The following is a 20,215-nucleotide window of genomic DNA, read 5'->3' on the forward strand; positions in this document are numbered from 1 at the left end:
GTGTTTGTACAATTTAATGAGCAAAGACTCATTAAATTGAGTGAGTTTTCCCCTGACCCAAAAAGACCCATGAAAAATAATCAGACCATGGAAGCAACCCTAGTATCCACTAATGTATGAATGAATAAACAAATTGTGATTTATACTTACAATGGAATATTATTCAAGCCTTAAAAATGAAGGAAATTCTTACACATGCTACAACATTAATGAACCTGGAAGACATGTCAAGGGAAATAAGCCAGTCACAAAAGGACAAATATTGCATGATTCTATTTATATGAGGTAGCTAGAGTAATCAAATTCATAGACATAAAGTAGAATGGCAGTTGCCACAGGCTGAAGAGAGGGGAGTGGGGAGTTAGTGTCTCGGGTACAGAGTTTCAGTTTGAGAAGATGAAAAAGTTCTAGAGATGGACAGTGGTGATGGTTGCACAACAATGGAATGTACTTAGTACTACTGAACTTTACACTTAAAAAGTTAAAATGATAAATTTCATGTGTTTATTTTACCACTCTTTTAAAACAACAACGACAACAAAAGCAACAAAAAATAACCTTCACCGAGAGGATGGCCTAGAGAAGTGAGCTGACGACCCCCACAGAGGGAGGGTCAGGATGGGCCAGTGGAAGCCAGGAATGAGAATGGATTATAAGCTGTCAGTCAGGAGAGGCAAACCCACAAGTAATTACTAACAGGAGATTCCCAGCCAGGCAGTTATCTGAAGAATTTATAAAAGCAGCTCATTACAAAAAGAAAATGTTGGTGTCTGACACAGATGGCCTTGAAATCAGGTTAAGAAATCATAAGACTTTGCCCTTTCATCCTACCTCCCTCTTGAGCCCTGTACCTGAATTGGGAGATAAGGTGAAGTGAGGAAGGGTAAAAAAGCTATGACTGTATCTCTCTCCTGACTACAGGCTTCTAAATGAGGGGAAGGGAAGAAGCTCAGAGACAATTTAACATCTGTGTGTGCCAAAAAAGTGGTGGAATGGTACTAGACAGTTTATACAGGAGTGGGGATGATTGATTCAACAGAGTAAGTTTAAAGGAAGCAGAGTGAGAAAGAATGAAGTGGCATTCTACTTGTAGTCTCTGAGTCTAGCCCTTTCATCTAGTGAGAGAAAATCTTTCTTCGGAGCTTAGAAGATTCCTGATGAAAGACTCACTGCTTCCACTTCTCTCTTTCTCCCTTACCTTCAGGAAGTCAGACTGGCTCTTCATCCTCATCTAAGGATATATCCCATGGAAGATGGTATCTAGGAAGAGGTCTACCATCCTCCCCAAATAAAAGCAACTCTGTATCTGTACCCATGGCTTATGAAGGAGGAAGGGAATACAGAGCTGATGTTATGCCAGTCTGTGGTCAGCAAGGCTGCCACTAAGAGTGACTGTCAATTCTCCCAACATAGCCCAAGCTTTTCCATTCCAGAATGTTGCCATGGCAGAGACAAAATGATTATTTGTGGTGGGATGCATTCATTTATTCAATATACTTTTACTGAGTACCAATTAATATAGAATACTGAAAGGAATAAAAACTAGATAAGACATGATTGCACACTTCAAGGCACATATGTTTCAGCAGAGGTAAACATACAGACTTACAATTAATGACAATATAGGGCAAACAGGAACAAAAAAGCTTTGGGATTAGAAGTTTTAATGGAGGAGATTACATTTACCTTGTGCTTTGAATGATGGGAATATTTTGAGTGGATATGGCATAATTGAAACAGAGAATGACAAAAGTGGAGGGGAGGTTAGAGCAGAGATTAGATAGCAGAGAAACAGGTAGCTGGTCTTCAGACTATGACATCACTGGGTTTGTAAGTAGCATATAATACTCGAGAAGAGAAATGAGAGCCAGGGGCAGGAAAATAGTTTGGTACAAGATTTCTGAGGGCCTCAAAGGCCAGGACATTTGTACTTTAATAGGTAATGGGGGAGTAATTTAAGGTCTATGAGTGGGTGAGTGATGAAATCTAAAATATGTTTTAGGAAGAACAAGCAAGGCTATTGCAATTGTCCAGTGCAGAAGTAATGGAGCCCTTAAGTAGAATGGTTGCTGTCACAACTGGAAAGGCAGAAATAGGTGGGAGAGGCTTTGGGGAGGTAGAATAAATGGGGCTTGGATCCTGATTGCATATGCCTTTTTCTTACTCTCTGTCAAACCCTCATTTCTTCCCTCTTCTGATCGTAAGAAATCCTTCCAGATACTCTTGCATATGGATTCCTAGGCCAGGGAGCGGGGTGGATGCCACCTGATCACTAGTGTCAAGAATTTCGTACTCAGTGGGGTGGGAGTTGCCTGAGAGTGGAAGTGGCAAGAGCAAGATGGCAACACCATAATTCTGACTGGGAATGCCACTTTCGACACTGGAACAAAATAAAGCATGTGGAACAAAGAAGTCAACACCTACAAGTCAACTTCTTGAACGTTTAAGATTGTCACAAGGCTAAGAGTTGGGCTAGAGATTTGTCAGAGTCGGTAATAATTTTTGTGTCTAAGGACAGAGGGACCTGAGTTACATAAACAAGAGGTGTTCACTATGAACCGAAATAAGCAATTCATGGGTAAGGAGACTGTGGTCAGAAATTCTAGGGTACATGAGCGTTTTCTAGGTAATGGTAACTGTGGCTCATTGGGGTAGGAGTAGTGCCAGTGAGAGTGGTGCCTTTTACTGAATCTTCCCATCCCATCTGGGGGTAAATGGCCATTCATGCTGCAACCGAATTATTCTAGCTCCTTCTCAAGAGGATGATGATGTGCCAGAGGTAGGTGAGGAGTGAGAACATGGGCATATGTAAGATGTTCTCTCTTTGTGTGTTAATTATACTGTGACATAATGAAGTAGGATTTAGACGGGACTAGTGTATGGTGTGTCCTTCTTTTTAATAGCTGCAGTTACTGAAAAACAATGGGTGAAGCAACACTGTGGAGATCAGAATTTGATGATGGTGAAGGAGACATAACTCAACATTTGCTGTTCTAAATTCCTGTCCTTTGCTATTTCTCCCCAATCCACGGTGATTTCTCAGTAATAAATATACTACTACAAATAATAATAGTATTATTGCTATGATTTTATTGAATACTTATTAACATCTTCACATGTTTCATCTCACTTAATTCTCACAACTGAGGTAAGTGACAGATTCAGGATTTGAAAATAGTTCTGCACACAGACCTTAATGCTATACTAATGATTCTTATCAGTTGGTTGCATATTTATAGTTCACTCATTTATTGATACATCCTATAGATACTGTTTTTAGTCCTTACTATAAAAAGATATTACAATAAACGAAGCAGGGCTGTCTCAGAAGAACAAAAAGCATCCCTTACCAAGGTAAGGGATTCTTTCCTTCCTCCTTCTTTCCCTCCCACCCTCCATTCAAAAATAATTCAATAAATCCCAACTTTGCACTAAGCACTCTGCTAGGCATTGCAAATAAAAATCCCTGTGCTTCTAGAATTCATGATTTAGCCAGAAAATTAAAAGCAAATATATAGATAACTATAATTTAACATCTTTTACATCTCAAATCAGAGCAGTGCAGGTAACATCAATTTGCCTACTTCTTATATCTGGCTTGACACACAGAATATTTTGGAGATTTCCTGTGTATTATATCATATTCTTCTATATACTTTTATCTTGGCACTGACATTTTATCTTGCCTACTTAGTAAGTATTTCATAGATATAAAGAAAATATTTGGTAAAATCTACAGAGCAGGCCAGGCATGGTGGCTCATGCCTGTAATCCCAGCACTTTGGGAGGCCAAGGCGGGCAGATCATCTGAGGTCAGGAGTTCGAGACCAGCCTGGCCAACATAGTGAAACCCCATCCTCTGCTAAAAATACAAAAATTAGTTGGGCATGGTGGTGCATGCCTGTAATCCCAGCTACTCGGGAGGCTGAGGCAGGAGAATTGCTTGAACCCGGGAGGTGAAGGCTGCAGTGAGCCGAGATGGCACCACTGTACTCCAGCCTGGGCAACAGAATGAGACTCAAAAAAAGCAAAAACAAAAACAAAAAAACTACAGAGCAGAAGCTAGAAAAAAAATGAGTCTTGAGTCAAAACAAGCATCTGAGATTCAGGGGAGATTAGAACTGCTCTTTTGGAACTTACTGTCTGAGAGGACATGTGTGCAGACATGGGAACAGGTCATGGGACACGTGTTGGGGGAGGGAAGAAGAAAGGGAATCGGATAATGACAGGAGTAGCTTTCCCCATCTAGGTCATATATCCTTGTAGTGAATTCTTCTCCTATGATAAGAAAAGTTGTGACTTTATAGATTATCGATACATATTCAAATCTAAGTTTAAAATAAATTTGAAATCCTACCAAATTACCTTTGGATTGCCACTATTTAATAAATGTAATTTTTAAAAATCTATGTCTAAACACTGGACTTATATGAATGGGCTTCAAGGCATCTGTGAACCCCTGAAATTATATGCAACATTGTGTTTCTCTGGACTTCATGAGATTTAAACCCACAACCTAAAATGATTAAGGCCCAATGAATAATTAAAATTTGAGAAATTAAGCCCCATAACCAGGGAAATTTTTTCCCTCATAAAATTAGAGCTGACAGCATACAAACCTGACATAAGCACTGTACTTACATCAAGAGCCACAGACTGCTTGGCCCAGGACTTCTTCACTTGATCATACATAATCGTGTTGTTGATGCCAAGTCCACAAAAGATGACAAAAGCCTAGGAAAGGGCAAACCTGCTAATTAAACATTGCAGCAACTCATTGGCAAAATCTAATATGAAAGCAGGCAGTCACCAGGGATGGGTCTGAAAATACAATCTTGTTGTACACAGAGGTAGGCCTTGGGGAAATAGGCACACTAAAATTCTTAATTACTATTGTTATATAGCAACTTTATAGCTCACACTGTACATGAGGAAAAATTATGAATTTAATGTCGTTGTAGAGAAACTATTTCATATGTTTAAAAACATACTTACACTGTGTTTAAATGGGTTCTTAATTTATTTAGGTTGTGGACTGATTTTAGTAAATCCATTCTATTTAACCAAAGCAACCTCTTTTAGTTGCTAGGTTATAAAATACTTTGGTAAAGAAACCAAGTTAACGTAACCATAAGGTAAGTGTTAAGGGGAAGGAGGATTGAGTTAGAACCATTAATAAAGAAGCTATGAGGTATTCTTGATTAGAGAAAGATAATCATGGGTTTTCATGTTGGCTACTGGTACAGTCTATGAGGAAGCCCATTCAAGGCTAGCTTCTCCAGCTAGAGCGCCTGGAGTGAATACACGGAAGCGTGCAAACAAGAGAAATGTGAGGGCAGTACACCTGGCAGAGCTGGCTCAGGGTTTCATGACTCTGAACACACACAAGCAAGACAAGAATAAGAAAATAACACTTTGGGGAAAAGAGAGGGTAGTTCTGTAATAAAATTAGGATAAAAATAATGGATGGTTACAAAATAATCCAATTCATAAAAAATAGGATCAAATCTCACTTAAGCATTTACATATTCCTTAAATCTTCCTGTAAATTTTGCCCTCCATTTAAGTAAAATAATAATTGACTAATAATTGTTCGTCTTTTCAAATTTGGGCAAGCTGCAACTGGGGGACTATTGATGGCTCCGTATAAACCTTGGTTTATAAATTTATTTTCTTACCTCAAAAAGTCGTTGATCCGCATCATCAAAAGGTTTCCCATCAAGTCTATTTAACACTTGAGCCACTCCTATGGGGAAAGAGTGGATTATGTGGTCATTTTTAGTACTGGACATTGTGTTTCTCTAATAGAGTAGCCACAGCTAACTCTATGCCTTCTTTAGGGAACTGCACTCAGTTTAAACTCTGGTCTCTCGGGTGCCTGCCAATTTCATGAGAATAAATCTGAGGTGTAGGACAATGCAGTCTCTCTTCAAGGCTGATTTATCTAGACTATATCTCAGTAAAGTTTGGAGTTCTACCAAGGCTTTAATCTGATTCTAGATGACTAGTTACAGCAACTCTAATATATCGCCCATATATTATATATACAACTGAGTATATATGTAGTTGAATACGTGTGTGTATTCATCTACATATATATATATATATTTCAACTGAATATATATATATATATTTTTTTTCATCCTCTGAAGCGCAATACTTGAAAGACGCAGTATGGCATTGTGATTAAGAACATAAGCTTTGGACTTAGATGATCTGAGTTCAAATTTCAACTCCACCATCAGGTGTGTGACCTTGGGCACGTTACCTAACTTTTTTAGCACTGAATTTCCTCATCTGTAAAATGGGGATTAAAATGTTAACTATCTAAGAGGGTTATGAAGATTAAATGAGATAATGTTAGAATGTTCATAAAGCATTTAGCATATTGCTTCACTCAGAATAAACATTCAAGAAATGTTAGGAATTACTACAAGCAATAAAAGTTGATATAATACAATTAACCTTCAAAGCAAAGTTAGTTCTGTTTCCTGCTACCAGGGGGTACATATAGTTCTAAAAAACTTAATTTATGAGTGATTACTTTTTCCAAACTTCACTTCTACTATTATACCAGATGTTTTAGGGCATGACTCTCAAAATACACAAGTTTAAAAAGAAAAATCAACTATCTTGAAAACCATTAGCCTGTGTCCCCATTTAATATGAAAAAAAAACAGCTGTAATTCTAAATATGCTTGTATTTTTAAAAACACCCAACTTCCCACCAGGGAGGTAAGTCATCATACGCAAGAAGACATATATATAAATAATGAAACACAAAACTATTAGCATGTAACCAGGCAAACTACAGTCCTAATATTGAAGTAATAATGGATATTTACTTTTAGGATTGAAATGTAGGACTATGAGATTGCCATGGAATATCAACAGGTAGCATATGGTGTTTCTTATGGACTTTCCCTTTAAACATAAATTTATTTAAAACTCTGTGCATGATGTAGTTTAAGTCTTTGTACTAGAGGCTTAGATCCCAAATCTTAGAATATTCTTTATGTTCAGTAACATACCAATATTCTTATGCAGATTAAGCTGATGAAAAAAATTATCTTAGAATTCAGATCTTAAAAACACTCACAGAATACTAAATCCTTTAATAAGCAGCAGTGTCTTAGACTTTAACAGGCAATTTTAGGGGGAAGCAGAGTGAGGCAAATAGATACATTAGTTACCAAATGAATTAGTGTTCTTATGTCTGTTAGGAAAAAAAGCCACATTTTTATTGTGTTTCAATAATTTCAACTAATTCTTCCATCCTTCAGGACTTCTCTATTTCAACCATTAATTCTCCTTGCCTGGGCTTCTTTCTTGAATTTGATGCTTTCCTAATTGAGTTTTTTGAGAAGGAAAGGGGAATGGAGGAAGAGAAAAATTGGAAGCTGTTTTTGCCCATGATTCCCTATTTGTGAGAAAAATGTGGCCTATTTCACAACTGCCCAGGCAGAAAATGCATGCTCAGTATATGTCCAATAGAGAATGTTCTTTCTTCCTTTGCCTTTACACCATGTGTAAAAGCACAGATGTAAACATATTGACATAGTAAGAAAGTCTGTACTAGGAGTTAGGAAGCCTAAGTTTTATTCCTGACCTTGCTATTAACTTTGTGGCCTTCTTGAAATCATCTCTCTCTCTCTCTTTCTGTCTCTGGCTTTTTTTCTCTCTCTGCCTCTATTTCTACAGGGTGAGATAAAAGAGTTCTACTGGTTGATAACTCAGATTCTCTCCAACTTTAAAATTTATTGGTTCTTTCAACTTCATAAATATTTGTTCAAGTTGTGGATAATGTTGATTCATTAGGAGTCTGAGCTTATGAAATTACACAAGAGTGTCAGACATAGTTTGATGAGACCTGGCCACAAAAAGAGGGAACACATAAAAAAGATATGGGAGTATTTTAAAGCAAATTTCTATTTCTTTATTCAATTAGTTTAACTAGGTCATCTCTTACCAATTATTTGGTGGTTGCTATTCCAAATAGGGACACAGAGAACAGATCTTATGTGAAAACCAGATATCTGGTCCGCCTAGGAAACAAGTAAGAAGTTAATTAAAACTGAATATTAACTATTCTTTTTTGATTTACATTTTTTCCATTCTTCATAACAGATATTAAAAAATAACCTTTTAAAAGTTATTTTATACACTGTAACCTAATTTTGTAATGCATAAACTCACTCACCTGCCTCCTTCATCACAATGAACATCCTAAAGAAATCAAACCCAAGCCAAATATGAATCAACCAAAAAAATCCCAAACCAACATGACCTCCTCCAATCCCTGCAGCCATAGAGAGCTGGACATAAAACTGTCTTGATCATGACCACACCACTAGACAAGAATTCCAGCAACTGTTTCTCCTCTGGGTATTTAAAGCATTTTAATTAAACCAGTGATCAATTTTTACCTTTGACCAGGTACATTTGTTAGTAAAAATGTTTGTGCCTATAATGCTGTCATATTTACATTTACTTTTAATACTCTATATTTTTACTGTTACTAAATTATTATGTATGTTGTCAAATCTATATACAAAAAAGGTAAGATAGAGGTAGAGGTTTGAAGATTTTCCTTCTGTACCCCAAATGTCAGGAAGTGACATTTAAAATACAGAGGTATAATTAACAACATCAAACACTGAGTAACAAACTCCATTTAATATTAAAAACAATGGTCCATATTTGAATGGTTAGAGAGAAACCGCTAAGAGTGAAACGGTTTTAGTGAGTTAATATGACCTTGATTTTCAGTGAGGAAGGTCAATCTATTGTTCTAATACAATAGGAGAAAACAATAAGATATGAAGGTTTTGGATCATGGATATGGAGATAAAAAGATATTTTAAAATGCTCTTTGTTGAAGGCAAGAGCCACATATTTTAAACACTTGAAACTAAAAGTTAGTTTACATAGCTAAATTTTATATTTGGATTTTTTTCTTTTCGACATTTCTCTTTGAGAAGTTAATTTTCCAGATATCCTCTAATCATTGTACCAATGTTAGTTTCTCTTTTTCAATGTTTTTTGAAGATTAACACGCATGTAGAAAGGCCCCAAAATTGTAAGTATACAGCTTAATGGATTTTTACAAAATGAACAGATCTATGCAACTACCACCAAGATCAAGACATAGAATATTATCACCACCCCAGAAGCCACCTCCAAGCCCCTAAATTCTGGTACAGACTTAGTGCACATATGCATTTCTGATAGGCATATACTTATAATAAAATTGCTGAGTTATTCACATGTTCAGCTTCAAAATATATATTTTTAAAGTTTTGCAAAGTACTTGTACCAATTTACCCTCTAACCAGAAGTGTATGAGAGTTCCAGTTGATTTATATCATCACCAACATTTAATGTTGTCAGGCTTTTAAAAAAAATTTTGACAATTCTGATAGATATGTGGTTGTATCTCCTTGTGAAAGTAATTTGATTATCTCTGATGACTAGGGTGACCATAAATCCTGGTTTAAGTCTGTTTCCCTGACATAATTATTAATAATATGCCTTTCATTCTCAAAAGTGTCCAAATTTGGACAATAAATTAATAATTTTCCTACTTATGATTAATGAAGTGGAGCAACTTTTCATATACTTGTCATCTATTTCTACTCTCTTCCATGAAGTGTCTGTTCAGAACTTTGGCCTTTTTTCCTGTTGGGTTGTCTGATTTTTAAAAATTGGCTTGTAAAAGTTTCTTCTATATTCTGGATAAGAGCCCTCTGCAAGATATATGTATTACAAATATTTTTCTTATTCTATGGCTTGTTTTTCCACTCTTTTAATGGTGTCTTTTGATTCAGAGGTCCCTAATATGATATAGTCAAATATTTCAATTTTTAAATTCATGGTCAGTACTTTTTTGGTTTTATTCAAGAAATCTTTCCGTACTCCAACCTCATGAAGATATTCTTCTATGATTTTCCTAGAATCCTTATTGTTTTAACTTTCACATTTAAATTTATAATCCAGCTGAAAATGATTTTCATGTATAATATGAGCTAGGAGTCAAAATTTCTTTTTTTTGAAATGGATATTCAGTTGATCCAGCACTGTTTGGAGGAAAAAAGCAATACCTCTCCCCATCACTCTACTGTGCCATCATTTTCATTAATCAACTGTCCATATATATTTGGATCTGTTTCTGAACTCTCTATTCTATTCCATTGATCTAGGTATCTGTCCTTATGCCAATACCATACTGTCTTAAATAATATGGTTGTATAATAAGGCTCAGTATCTGGTAGTGCAAATCCTCCAACTTTGTCCTTCTTCAAGATTGTCTTGACTATTTTTGACCTCTGGCATTTACATATAAATTTTAGAATTAATTTGCAGTTTATACACATACATATACATTCCTGGGATTTTTATTGATATTTTTCGAATCTATCAGTTTAGGGGAGAATTGACACCTTTACAAAACTGAGTTTTTCAATCCATAAATACCCCTTAATTTATTTAAGGCTCTTAAAATTTCTCTTAGCAAAGTTTGGTAGTTTTCCATGTAGTGTTCTTATACATAATTTGTTATATTTGTATCCTGATGCTTAAAAACTTGATGTTATTGTAAATAACAGCAGTATTTTATTTTCTAATGCTTGTAATTGGTACATAAAAATATAATTGACTTTTTAATATTAAATTTGTTTCCATCAATCTTGCTACATTCAATTATTAACTTTAATGTCTTACCTGTAAAGTGTTTTGGATTTTCTTGCCACATGATCAAATCATCTTATCCTTTAATTCTTATACCTTTTAGTCATGTAATTTTAGATTATGCGATTTTTCCTTTTTTAGTTTGTTAATAGAGTGAATTACATTGATTGATATTTGAGAATTCCAATGCAAAAACAAAAACATAAGCATAAATCATTCGTCCAGTGTACTCTTCCAAAAAATATTTACCAGCTCCTATGCACCAGACACATTGCTTAGTATTGAGGATAGAAAAATGGATTCAAGTAGTCATTACCCTTGAGCTACTCACAGTCTAGGAAAGATAGAAATATTGAGATAAAATAAGTGTCCAAGTAGAGGATGTTCAAACACTATTGGAAAGACAACAACGGACTCTGTTTAGAGAAATCAGGAGCAGCCCGAGACTCTTTACAAAGAGTCTTCAAAGACAACAGTGATGATGATAAGTTCACATTTGTTAGATGTTCACTCTCTGTCTGGCATTCTGCTCAGCACTTTCTTATGCATTATTTTATACTTTTTACAACCACCCCATGAAGTAGGTACTGTTATCATCCTCTCTTATCAGATGAGACTTAGAGATATTAACTGCCTTGAATGAGAGAGACTGGCTCAAAGGAGCACAGCCAATGGCAAACACATCCATCAAAGTTATCTTCCAAAAAAACAAACTGGTTTTCTTCCCCTCCCTAAGGATAAAATCTGAATTAAGGCAACACCAGTAAGCATGAAGAGAAGAAAGCCAATTTTAGAAAGGTATAATCTACAGACTTAGGCTGGCCACAGCAGCACTAGGATGGCTGGGTCTGCTTTGTTTTGCTGAGGGAGCGACACATATCATTGTACAGACCACTGGGTCTGAGGCAGCACCGAGTAGTAAACACAATTGTCTCTGCCAACTCTGGGACAACAGTAGCTCCTGTCTAACGTCTCCTACGAAATCTGGGCAGCTAAGGACAGGTCACAATAGGCAAGAAGAAAAGGAACATTCAGTAAGAAAGACAATTTAGAAGCTGGTGGTGAGAAAAACAAACCTTATGCTGTTCACCAGTTAAATAAAAGAGAATTTTGTTTACCCATCACTTTTAAAGCACTACAGTTCCCCAAAAGAGTTTTTTTTATTCTGGGAAAGTGGGAGTATGCACTCTCCCATCCCCATGGAGGATAACATTGAGGTTTCTGGCTTGAGTAAAGGTGGAAGAGTTCCTTGAAGTGGGGAACACGGGAAATTTGAGGGAAATGATACGAACTCCAAATGGACACACATTACAAGTGAGAGGGGCTGGAGATACTAATCCTGGAGCCATCAGTCCTCTGGGTTAATTGCATGGGTAAGATTTAAGTTAATTGCATGGTTATTGCAAGAGAGAACTTGTCCAACAAAAAGACTAAATTTGAACTTTGGGGAACACAATATTTAGTGCTAGAAGAAAAAGGTGACATCAGTGAAAGGGATGGACAAGAACTCCAAAGCTCATGCTCTTAACCTGAAGGCTTTACTGCATCCATAATGTGTGAACAGATTTCTACAACCTTTCTGGAAATAGGTTTATTGATGTGTATCCAGAGCCTAAAAAGTATAAATACATACTCTTTGACCTATCAATTTCATATCTAGGAATTTATCCTGTGGTAATTATCAAAGCTATGCACAAAGTTTTATATGTAAAAGTGTGAACCATAGCATTATTTCTCTTAGTGATTTATTAGAATAACATGAATATTCAACTGGAGGCAGCTGGTTAAGTAAATCATAGCATATTCACACAACAGAATATTATGCATCTAATTAAAATCATGCTATAGAAGAATAGTTACTCATATGGAGAATATTTAATATATTAAATGATAATAGTGTACATGCCTGTGGGTATACAAAAGCATATTATATACATTGAAGGATCCTGGAAAAATTATGACCATAATAGTTTCCTTTGAATTTCTTGGCCATTAGAATTTTAAAATTATTGTTCCTAGTTTGTAAATTTTAGATAATAAACACAGATAATTTGTCCATAAGGGAAGAAGTTATTTTCTAAGTAGAACTTAGGGGGAGCAACGGTGTCCAATGCTATAGAGAAGTCTAATAAGATAAGGACTGAAAATGGCTTACTGAATTTAGCAACATAGTGGGATCATTGAAGGCAAAAATGGTCAAGGGAAGAAAGGACGTGATCAGGAATAAAAGTCAAGTGGTTAGTCCTGGAAGAGAGGAAGGCCATACTGAGAAAGTAGAGCTGCATCTATTCAGAGCTGGAGTCTCGTATGGGCTGAGCACAGGAGAAGAGGTGAAGCATCAGAGAATGCAGAGGATGTCTTTAAAGTGTTTCCATTGTGTTTGAGGGAAGGAGGTGAGGCTAAGGAATGGTGATGATCAACATGCTTGATGAGCCCAATCAGGTGGGAGAGGAGAACAAGGAAGGATGGCAGAGTGTGAGGAGAGTGAATTTTTCCATTTTAAAATCATTAATGAAATTCCCTAATTGCCTATTTGCGGCAGCAGCTATTGTTTCTGGAAAACTGTGCTAATCCAGGTTAGTTCATTTAACCATATGAAAAGGCAAGTCCCAGGAGTCCATTTTATCCTTTGCAGGGGCTGGAGGAAAAGGAGAAGGGAGATGAAAGAAGCACAGGATGTCTAAAGAATAAATTCCAAACAGGGAGAAAGAGTAATAAGCAAGCATGAAGGAAAGAATCATTCCTGTTCACCAGTTAACCCCAACTCTCCATATCGAATCAGTCAATGGAGCTCAAAAATGCCCACCAGCCACACCACCCCAACAAAGTCACCCAAAGTTCCAATGCCTCAATTTCATCACTAATATTTATCTCCTGCACACCAAAATGGTAACATTGGTTATCTTCATATTTCGGCCTCACAGCTGATTCTCATCTTTGTGCTTTTTCTTGTTTTCCAAGTTGTTTTATGAAAATTTGTGTGTGAAAGGGTTTCAAAATTTGTAAGGAGTTTTACAAATACAAATATTGCTAATATTGAAAGGAACACCTTCCAAAAAAATCTGCTTTATTGTTCCACACGGTGCCTTGGTCATTCTTGGTTTAACATTCACACCATTAGAGCCTCAAAAGTTAGATCACGTGAGACAAAGCAGCCTTTCTAAAAGGTAACAGTTAAACTAAATATATTTCTGGGAGTGCTTAGTTCTTTCCAAGCAAAGATATGTCTATTTAAAAATGTTACCTGGTTTCTGTCCTCATGGGGCCTTTCCAATTAATGGATCTAATTAAAGATGGTTTAGCTCTTGGAGCCATCAACATGTACTTGTTATATTTTCCAGCCTCTCAAAGGTGGTCAAAGGAAATATTAAATAAATTGGTGATAATATAATATTATTTATTAATGTTCAGTGTATTTCCTTTCTCTAGAAAGATATGTACAACTTTAACAATAATCTAAAGCAACACTTTCTCCCCAAAGATAATCTATTGGTGAGAAATTCTAGTAACCAGACAAGCTGAGGGAGCCAATGTTCCAAGTCAGTCCCTTGATTTCCACGAAATAATAGAGAGAGAATTGAGTTTGGCCTATCTTACCTGCACACAGGATCAATCCTAATGGCTTGTAGAATACTGCCTGTATATGATTCCTTAAATTCCTGAAAAATAAATAATTGTGCTTGGAGCTGAGGCATTTTCTCCACTGCCCATGCGGCAAAGTCTGTTGGATTCTTAGAACTGTGGCACTTGTATTTGTTTTCACTACCCACTGCTTCCCCATTCTATATTTTATTTAAGTCTTAGTAATCCCCCTAACTTCTAACCTCTAACCTTCCTTCCCCTCCTGCTCATCTGTAATTCTTACGTCCACTGTCCAATCTACCCTTCTTCTCAGGAAAGGTTCTCAAACTGGTTCACACTAAGTAACAGAAACTGAGAGATTGACAAGAGCAAATGAATTTCAGCTGATCCACAGAGCTTTGTCTCTTAATGTTTTCAATTTTGCATATCTCCCTTTGTAACAGAAGCATAACTGATAGACCAGAAGGTGTTACAGAGAATAGAGAATGACCTGTCCTGCCAGGCTAGCTCTCAGCAGCCACTGTGGGGGTGCAGGAGTGCTCCACCACAAAGATCTGGCAGGCAAAATGGGCTTTAATGCTCTAAATCAGAGAATCTCAGAGCCTGGAGCCCCATTATCCTTAAGTGCTACATGACAAGGATAAGTACTATTGAGTTGTCTATAATAGGCTTTAAAAAAATCAGAGGAAAAACTTTACATGGAAGAACTGCATGGGACTGAAGAGCTACAGAGTTCAGATCACACCACCTTAGTGTTAATTGTGTAACTCTGGGCATTGGCCTTCCATGGCAGAGGAGATCTAGGTCCTGATGGGTTTCCCACCTCTCCTGAATTTGTAATAAATAAATGGACCACCAAATCCATCCATGCATAAGGCCTGCCCTACTTTTTAGTTAATTTCTGACATTCCCTTTGCTGAAAGAACCTTTTCTATTTAAATGTTGAGTCCAAGTATTCATTCTTATTGTAGGCAAAAAGCAAACACTGCATGTGATGGCTCTGAAAATTCTCTCCATAACTATACAAATAGAAGGAAATACTGAATTAAGCAATAGGATTAATACCTTAGACTGACTAAGTAATGGCTTGTTTTGCATTAGTGTATTTGTTTTAATGCGTTCTTTGAATCTAATAAGAAGAGAAGGGCAGAAAGTGTCACAGATGATATATTAAAGTGCAACTAACTACAGAAAATTGAATTCTGAGGCATGATGCCAGTTGAAAGCAAGGACAGAATGATTGTAATGGTGAGGATATTTGTAAATAGAGCATGCATTCTAAGAAGTCACCTAATACAAGAGGCGGTCATCTGCAAATGCACTTTATATACATGCTATTGGGACAATCTCAGACAATGCTCCTAGTTGGAATAAATCCCAAGAAACAGAGGCAAAGGCGAATAGAAAATAATCCGTCTGAATTCCCCAAAGATACAGCAAGGCAAGTTGACTTGTTTAGATATTGTATTTCAATCATGGTTTTAGATAATTGTTTATAACTTTAAGAAGACTCAAAATAACCTGGTAAAACATAATTTATATAAGATATAGACAGTCTAAGATTTTAGAATATCTTTAAAATTTTTCATGATTATAAAAATAATATGAACACATGAAAAATTTAAAGCACAAATAAAATCAAAAGCTCTAACTCTTCCATCTTTAGAGATAGCAATTATTAACAGGTTGGTACAAGTCCTTCCTCACCTTTTCTTATAAATATGTATTAAGTTCATATGTCAATATATAATATATTTAATGACATAAAGCATATTCATAAATTACACATACATAATATATTTGACAATAATGAACAATATTCAACAAGAATGTCTATTATGTACTAAACATTGTTCTAGGTGTTGGGGATACATCAGCGAAAAAAAACAACAAAATCCTCACCTTCATAGAGCTTACATTTTAGTGATAGAAGAGAGATGGTAAACAATACAAAGATAAGTGAATAAATTATATGTTAGAAGATGTTAAGATGATGGGGAAAAAACAGATAAGAGGGGTAAGGAGTACCAAGTGTATCAGGCCTCACTGCCAGGCAACATTTGAACAATGGTCTTAAAGAGGAGAGGATATGAGGAGCCATGCAGATATTGGGGGAAGAGTATTTCAGCTGAGGGAGTAGCCAGTGCAAAGCCCCTGAGGTGGGCGTGTAAGTGGCACATTGTAGGAAAAAGGAGACTAGTGTGGCTTGCATAGTATGGGTAAGGGATGGGGGTGGATGATAGGGTGCCAGATGGTGTATGGCATTGTAGATCTCTGAAAGAACTGCAAATTTGGCTTTTACTCCAGTGAAATAAGGAGACACTGAAGAGTGTGTGAGCAGAGTTGTAACATAACTTAAAATTTAATAGCCTCTGACTATTGTGTCGAGAAAAGAGTATAGAAGGGAAAAGTGGAAGGAGAGGGACAGTTTAAGAGGATTTGTACATGAAATAGTACAGGGATGATGGTAGGTTGGATCTCGGTGGTAGCCGCTGAGTGGTAAGAAGTGGTCAGATTCTGGATAAATTATGCAATTGGACTTCCTGATGAATTCATATTCAACATGAGAGAAAGGGAGAATCATGCCTACACTTTTTTTGACATAAGCATCCTGAAGGATCGTGTTGCCTCAATAGAGATATGGAAACAGAGAGAGGAGCAGGCTTGGGGGGGCAGGAGACTGTGGCCCGTGCTTTAGACATGTTAAGTTTAAAATACCTATTAAAAATATGCATATACTGTTTATGTATATATACCCACATATATTATTCTGTACATACTTCTATACATTATTTTAAACATACTTCTCTGTTTACTTTTTTCTTGTAGACATTTTAAAACATCACAATATATAGACTGCTTCATGGGATAGACATGGTGCATGGACTAAATTCTTTATTAGGATATGATAGGAAAAATTCTTTTTTTTTTTTTTGAGATGGGGTCTCACTCTATATCCAGGCTGGAGTGCAGTGGCACGATCTCGGCTCACTGCAACCTCTGCCTCTTGAGTTCAAGCGATTCTCCTGCCTCAGCCTCCCGAGTAGCTGGAACTACAGGCATGTGCCACCACGCCTGGCTAATTTTTTTATTTTTTATTTTTAGTAGAGACAGGGTTTCACCATGTTAGCCAGGAAGGTCTCAATCTCCTGACCTCGTGATCCACCTGCCTCAGCCTCCCAAAGTGCTGGGATTACAGGCGTGAGCCACCGTGCCCAGCCTATGATGGGCAAAATTCTAAGACGGCCTCTAAGAATCCCACCTGCCACCACCCCCAACTCTGGCTTCCTACATATCTTGAATAATCCTTTCCCTTGAGTGTGGACAGGGCCTGTGAACATGTTAGCACAGTCACTTCCCTGGTGATGTTACGTTACATGGCAAAGACGATGGGATAATCACTCCTGAGATTACATAAGCTACTCTGGACATTATGTAAGCTTCTGTCACAGCCAATTGGAGTGAGATTCTCCCATTGGCTTTGAAGAAGTAAGCTGCCATGTGATGAGAGGGCCACATTCTAGGACTCAAGGGCAACCTCCGGGAGCTAAGACAGACCCTGCGCCATGGCCGGCAGAAAAACGACAGCCTCAATCTACAACTGCAAGGAACTCAATTCTCCCAACAACCTGAATGAGCTTTAAAAAGAAAGCCAAGATCCAAATAAGAATTCCACATGGCCAATATCTTAATTTCAGCCTTGTGAGATCCTGAGCAGAGAACCCAGCAATGCCATGCCCAGACTTCTGACCCACAGAAACTGTGAGATAATAATCAGGTGTTTTTTTGGCTGGGCATGGTGGCTCACGCCTGTAATCCTAGCACTTTGGGAGGCTGAGGTGGGTGGATCACTTGAGGTCAGGAGTTCAAGACCAGCCTGGCCAACATGGTGAAACGCTGTCTCTGCTAAAAATATAAAAAATTAGCCAGGCATGGTGGTGTGCACCTGTAATCCCAGTTACTGGGGAGGCTGAGACAGGAGAATTGCTTGAACCCAGGAGGCGGAGGTTGCAGTGAGCCAAGAATGCACCACTGCACTCCAGCCTGGACGACAGAGAAAGACTCCATCTCAAATAATAATAATAATAATAATAATAATAATAATAATCGGGTGTTAAGTGCTGAGTTTGTGGTGATCTGTTTTGCTGCAATAGAAAATTAATACACATAATAATCCTGACAGTGTCTTCAGAAACACACATGGATACCCTGTTCCCATGGAGCAGATGACTGATAAAGCTACAAAACCTAAGAATAGATGACCCATAAACATAAGGGTTTCTTGTACTATTATAAATAAATATAATATTATATTGAGTAGGTCTTTTCTGTCTTACATTCTTTTCATAGAATCTTGTAACAGAATAAACAGTGATTTTCATAAGGTCGCAGAATTTAAAGCTCCCAAACGTAGTTCTAGCTCTGTGACATATAATCTTTTGTCATAATTTTTCCACCCATAAGCCAAAGAGTTTGGCCTTAAAACCATGTATGCTATCAAGCCCAGCAGGTGCCACTTTTGAGAGCCAGCTCAAACAGGCATTCAGAAGGCAAGTAATCACTATGGCTCACCTGCTAAGTCTGCTCTGTTCACAAGGAAGGAACTCCATTAAATATTTAAGACAATCACTAAGAGAACACCCAGCAGGCAAACAACTATGATTACTTGCCCCATAGCCCTCTCAGCAGGCATCTGACAGCACTTGGGATGGGGTTTACATCACATTAAAGACATCCCTTTGTAGCTTCTATCAAAAGGAAGACCAACAGTTTCAAACTGAGATTTCAAAATAAGGATCATTCTCTTGCTGCATATCTTTGGGCAGAGTTTCTAAGGACTTCCCTGAATTTTATCAAGATAGGAAAGACACAGAAATTAGAAATCTAGTTTCCCTTCTTACCTTAACTGTATGCCTACAGCAAAGCTTGATAGAGTAAATTATCTCTTACTAACAGAAAATAGCCACTGGTGTCATGAATTCCCAAATTGGCAAGCTTCCTATGCTAGTCTGAATTGAACAAGAAACTATCAAATGCACACAAGTGGGTGTACTGGGATCAGCACCAGCAGTTATCAATCTGAAGAATTCACAATATGGTCCATGGGGCAAGTCATTCATAAGTTGCTGCTGAAATATTTCATTCACATAATAGGGAACACCTCCCTATCCCACCAACACTGATCAGGAAAACCCATTTGGGCTTAACATGAACAAAAACTAAACCTCTATTATATTAAGTCACAGAAATTTTGAAGTTTATCTATTACTTTAACTGATACAGGGATTGTAAATGTAGTCATCAGGGCTATGTTTGAAATATACAAGTGTAACTGGCTTTAGCTATGTTTTAAGGATTGATGCGGCTTTAGCTATACGTTTTAAGGATTGGTGGGTTGCATAGGCTTGGGCAGTACAGGTATTACAGTAGGTAGCTAGTCAGGAAGGAGCAGGACAGGAGAGGGCCCCCCCACCCGCCGACTCCTCCGTGAATGTCAGGTGACCATCAGGTGATGGTCAGATGGTTGTTAAACTGTCTCTCTAAAATAATAATTGGACAAAGCCAGTGCCAACAAAAGGCAGTCTCCTGATAGATAGAAAAACCCTGAAACTAGTGATCAGCAGTGTGATGGTTAATACTGAGTGTTAACTTGATTGGATTCTAGGATGTAAAGTATTGATCCTAGGTGTGTCTGTAAGGGTGTTACCAAAGGAGATTAACATTTGAGTCCGTGGAGTGGGAAAGGCAGACCCACCCATAATCTGGGTAGGCAACATCTAATCAGCTGCCAGCACAGCTAGAATATAAAGCAGGCATAAAAACGTGAACAAGTCAGATTGGCTTAGCCTTTCAGCCTACATCTTTCTCTTGTGCTGGATGCTTCCTGCCCTTGAACATCGGTCTCCAAGTTCTTCAGCTTTGGGACTCGGACTGGCTTCCTTGCTCC

At 37.4% G+C, this 20,215-nt stretch overlaps 1 protein-coding gene across 3 annotated transcripts in view; it reads right to left on the reverse strand.

The window, feature by feature from the left end:
- Positions 1 to 20,215, reverse strand: part of PDE11A (phosphodiesterase 11A) — a 428,560-nt gene that overhangs the window by 175,386 nt on the left and 232,959 nt on the right. For all 3 annotated transcript variants that reach the window (XM_003253771.4, XM_030803549.1, XM_030803550.1), the window contains 3 exons: positions 7,970 to 8,045; positions 5,679 to 5,746; positions 4,642 to 4,734 (listed from right to left, as the gene is read on the reverse strand). In XM_003253771.4, the coding sequence (XP_003253819.2) occupies positions 4,642 to 4,734; positions 5,679 to 5,746; positions 7,970 to 8,045 (237 nt within the window). The remainder of the gene's footprint in view (positions 1 to 4,641; positions 4,735 to 5,678; positions 5,747 to 7,969; positions 8,046 to 20,215) is intronic.

The sequence above is a fragment of the Nomascus leucogenys genome, chromosome 22a, assembly GCF_006542625.1.
Source record: "Nomascus leucogenys isolate Asia chromosome 22a, Asia_NLE_v1, whole genome shotgun sequence".
NCBI lineage: Eukaryota > Metazoa > Chordata > Mammalia > Primates > Hylobatidae > Nomascus > Nomascus leucogenys.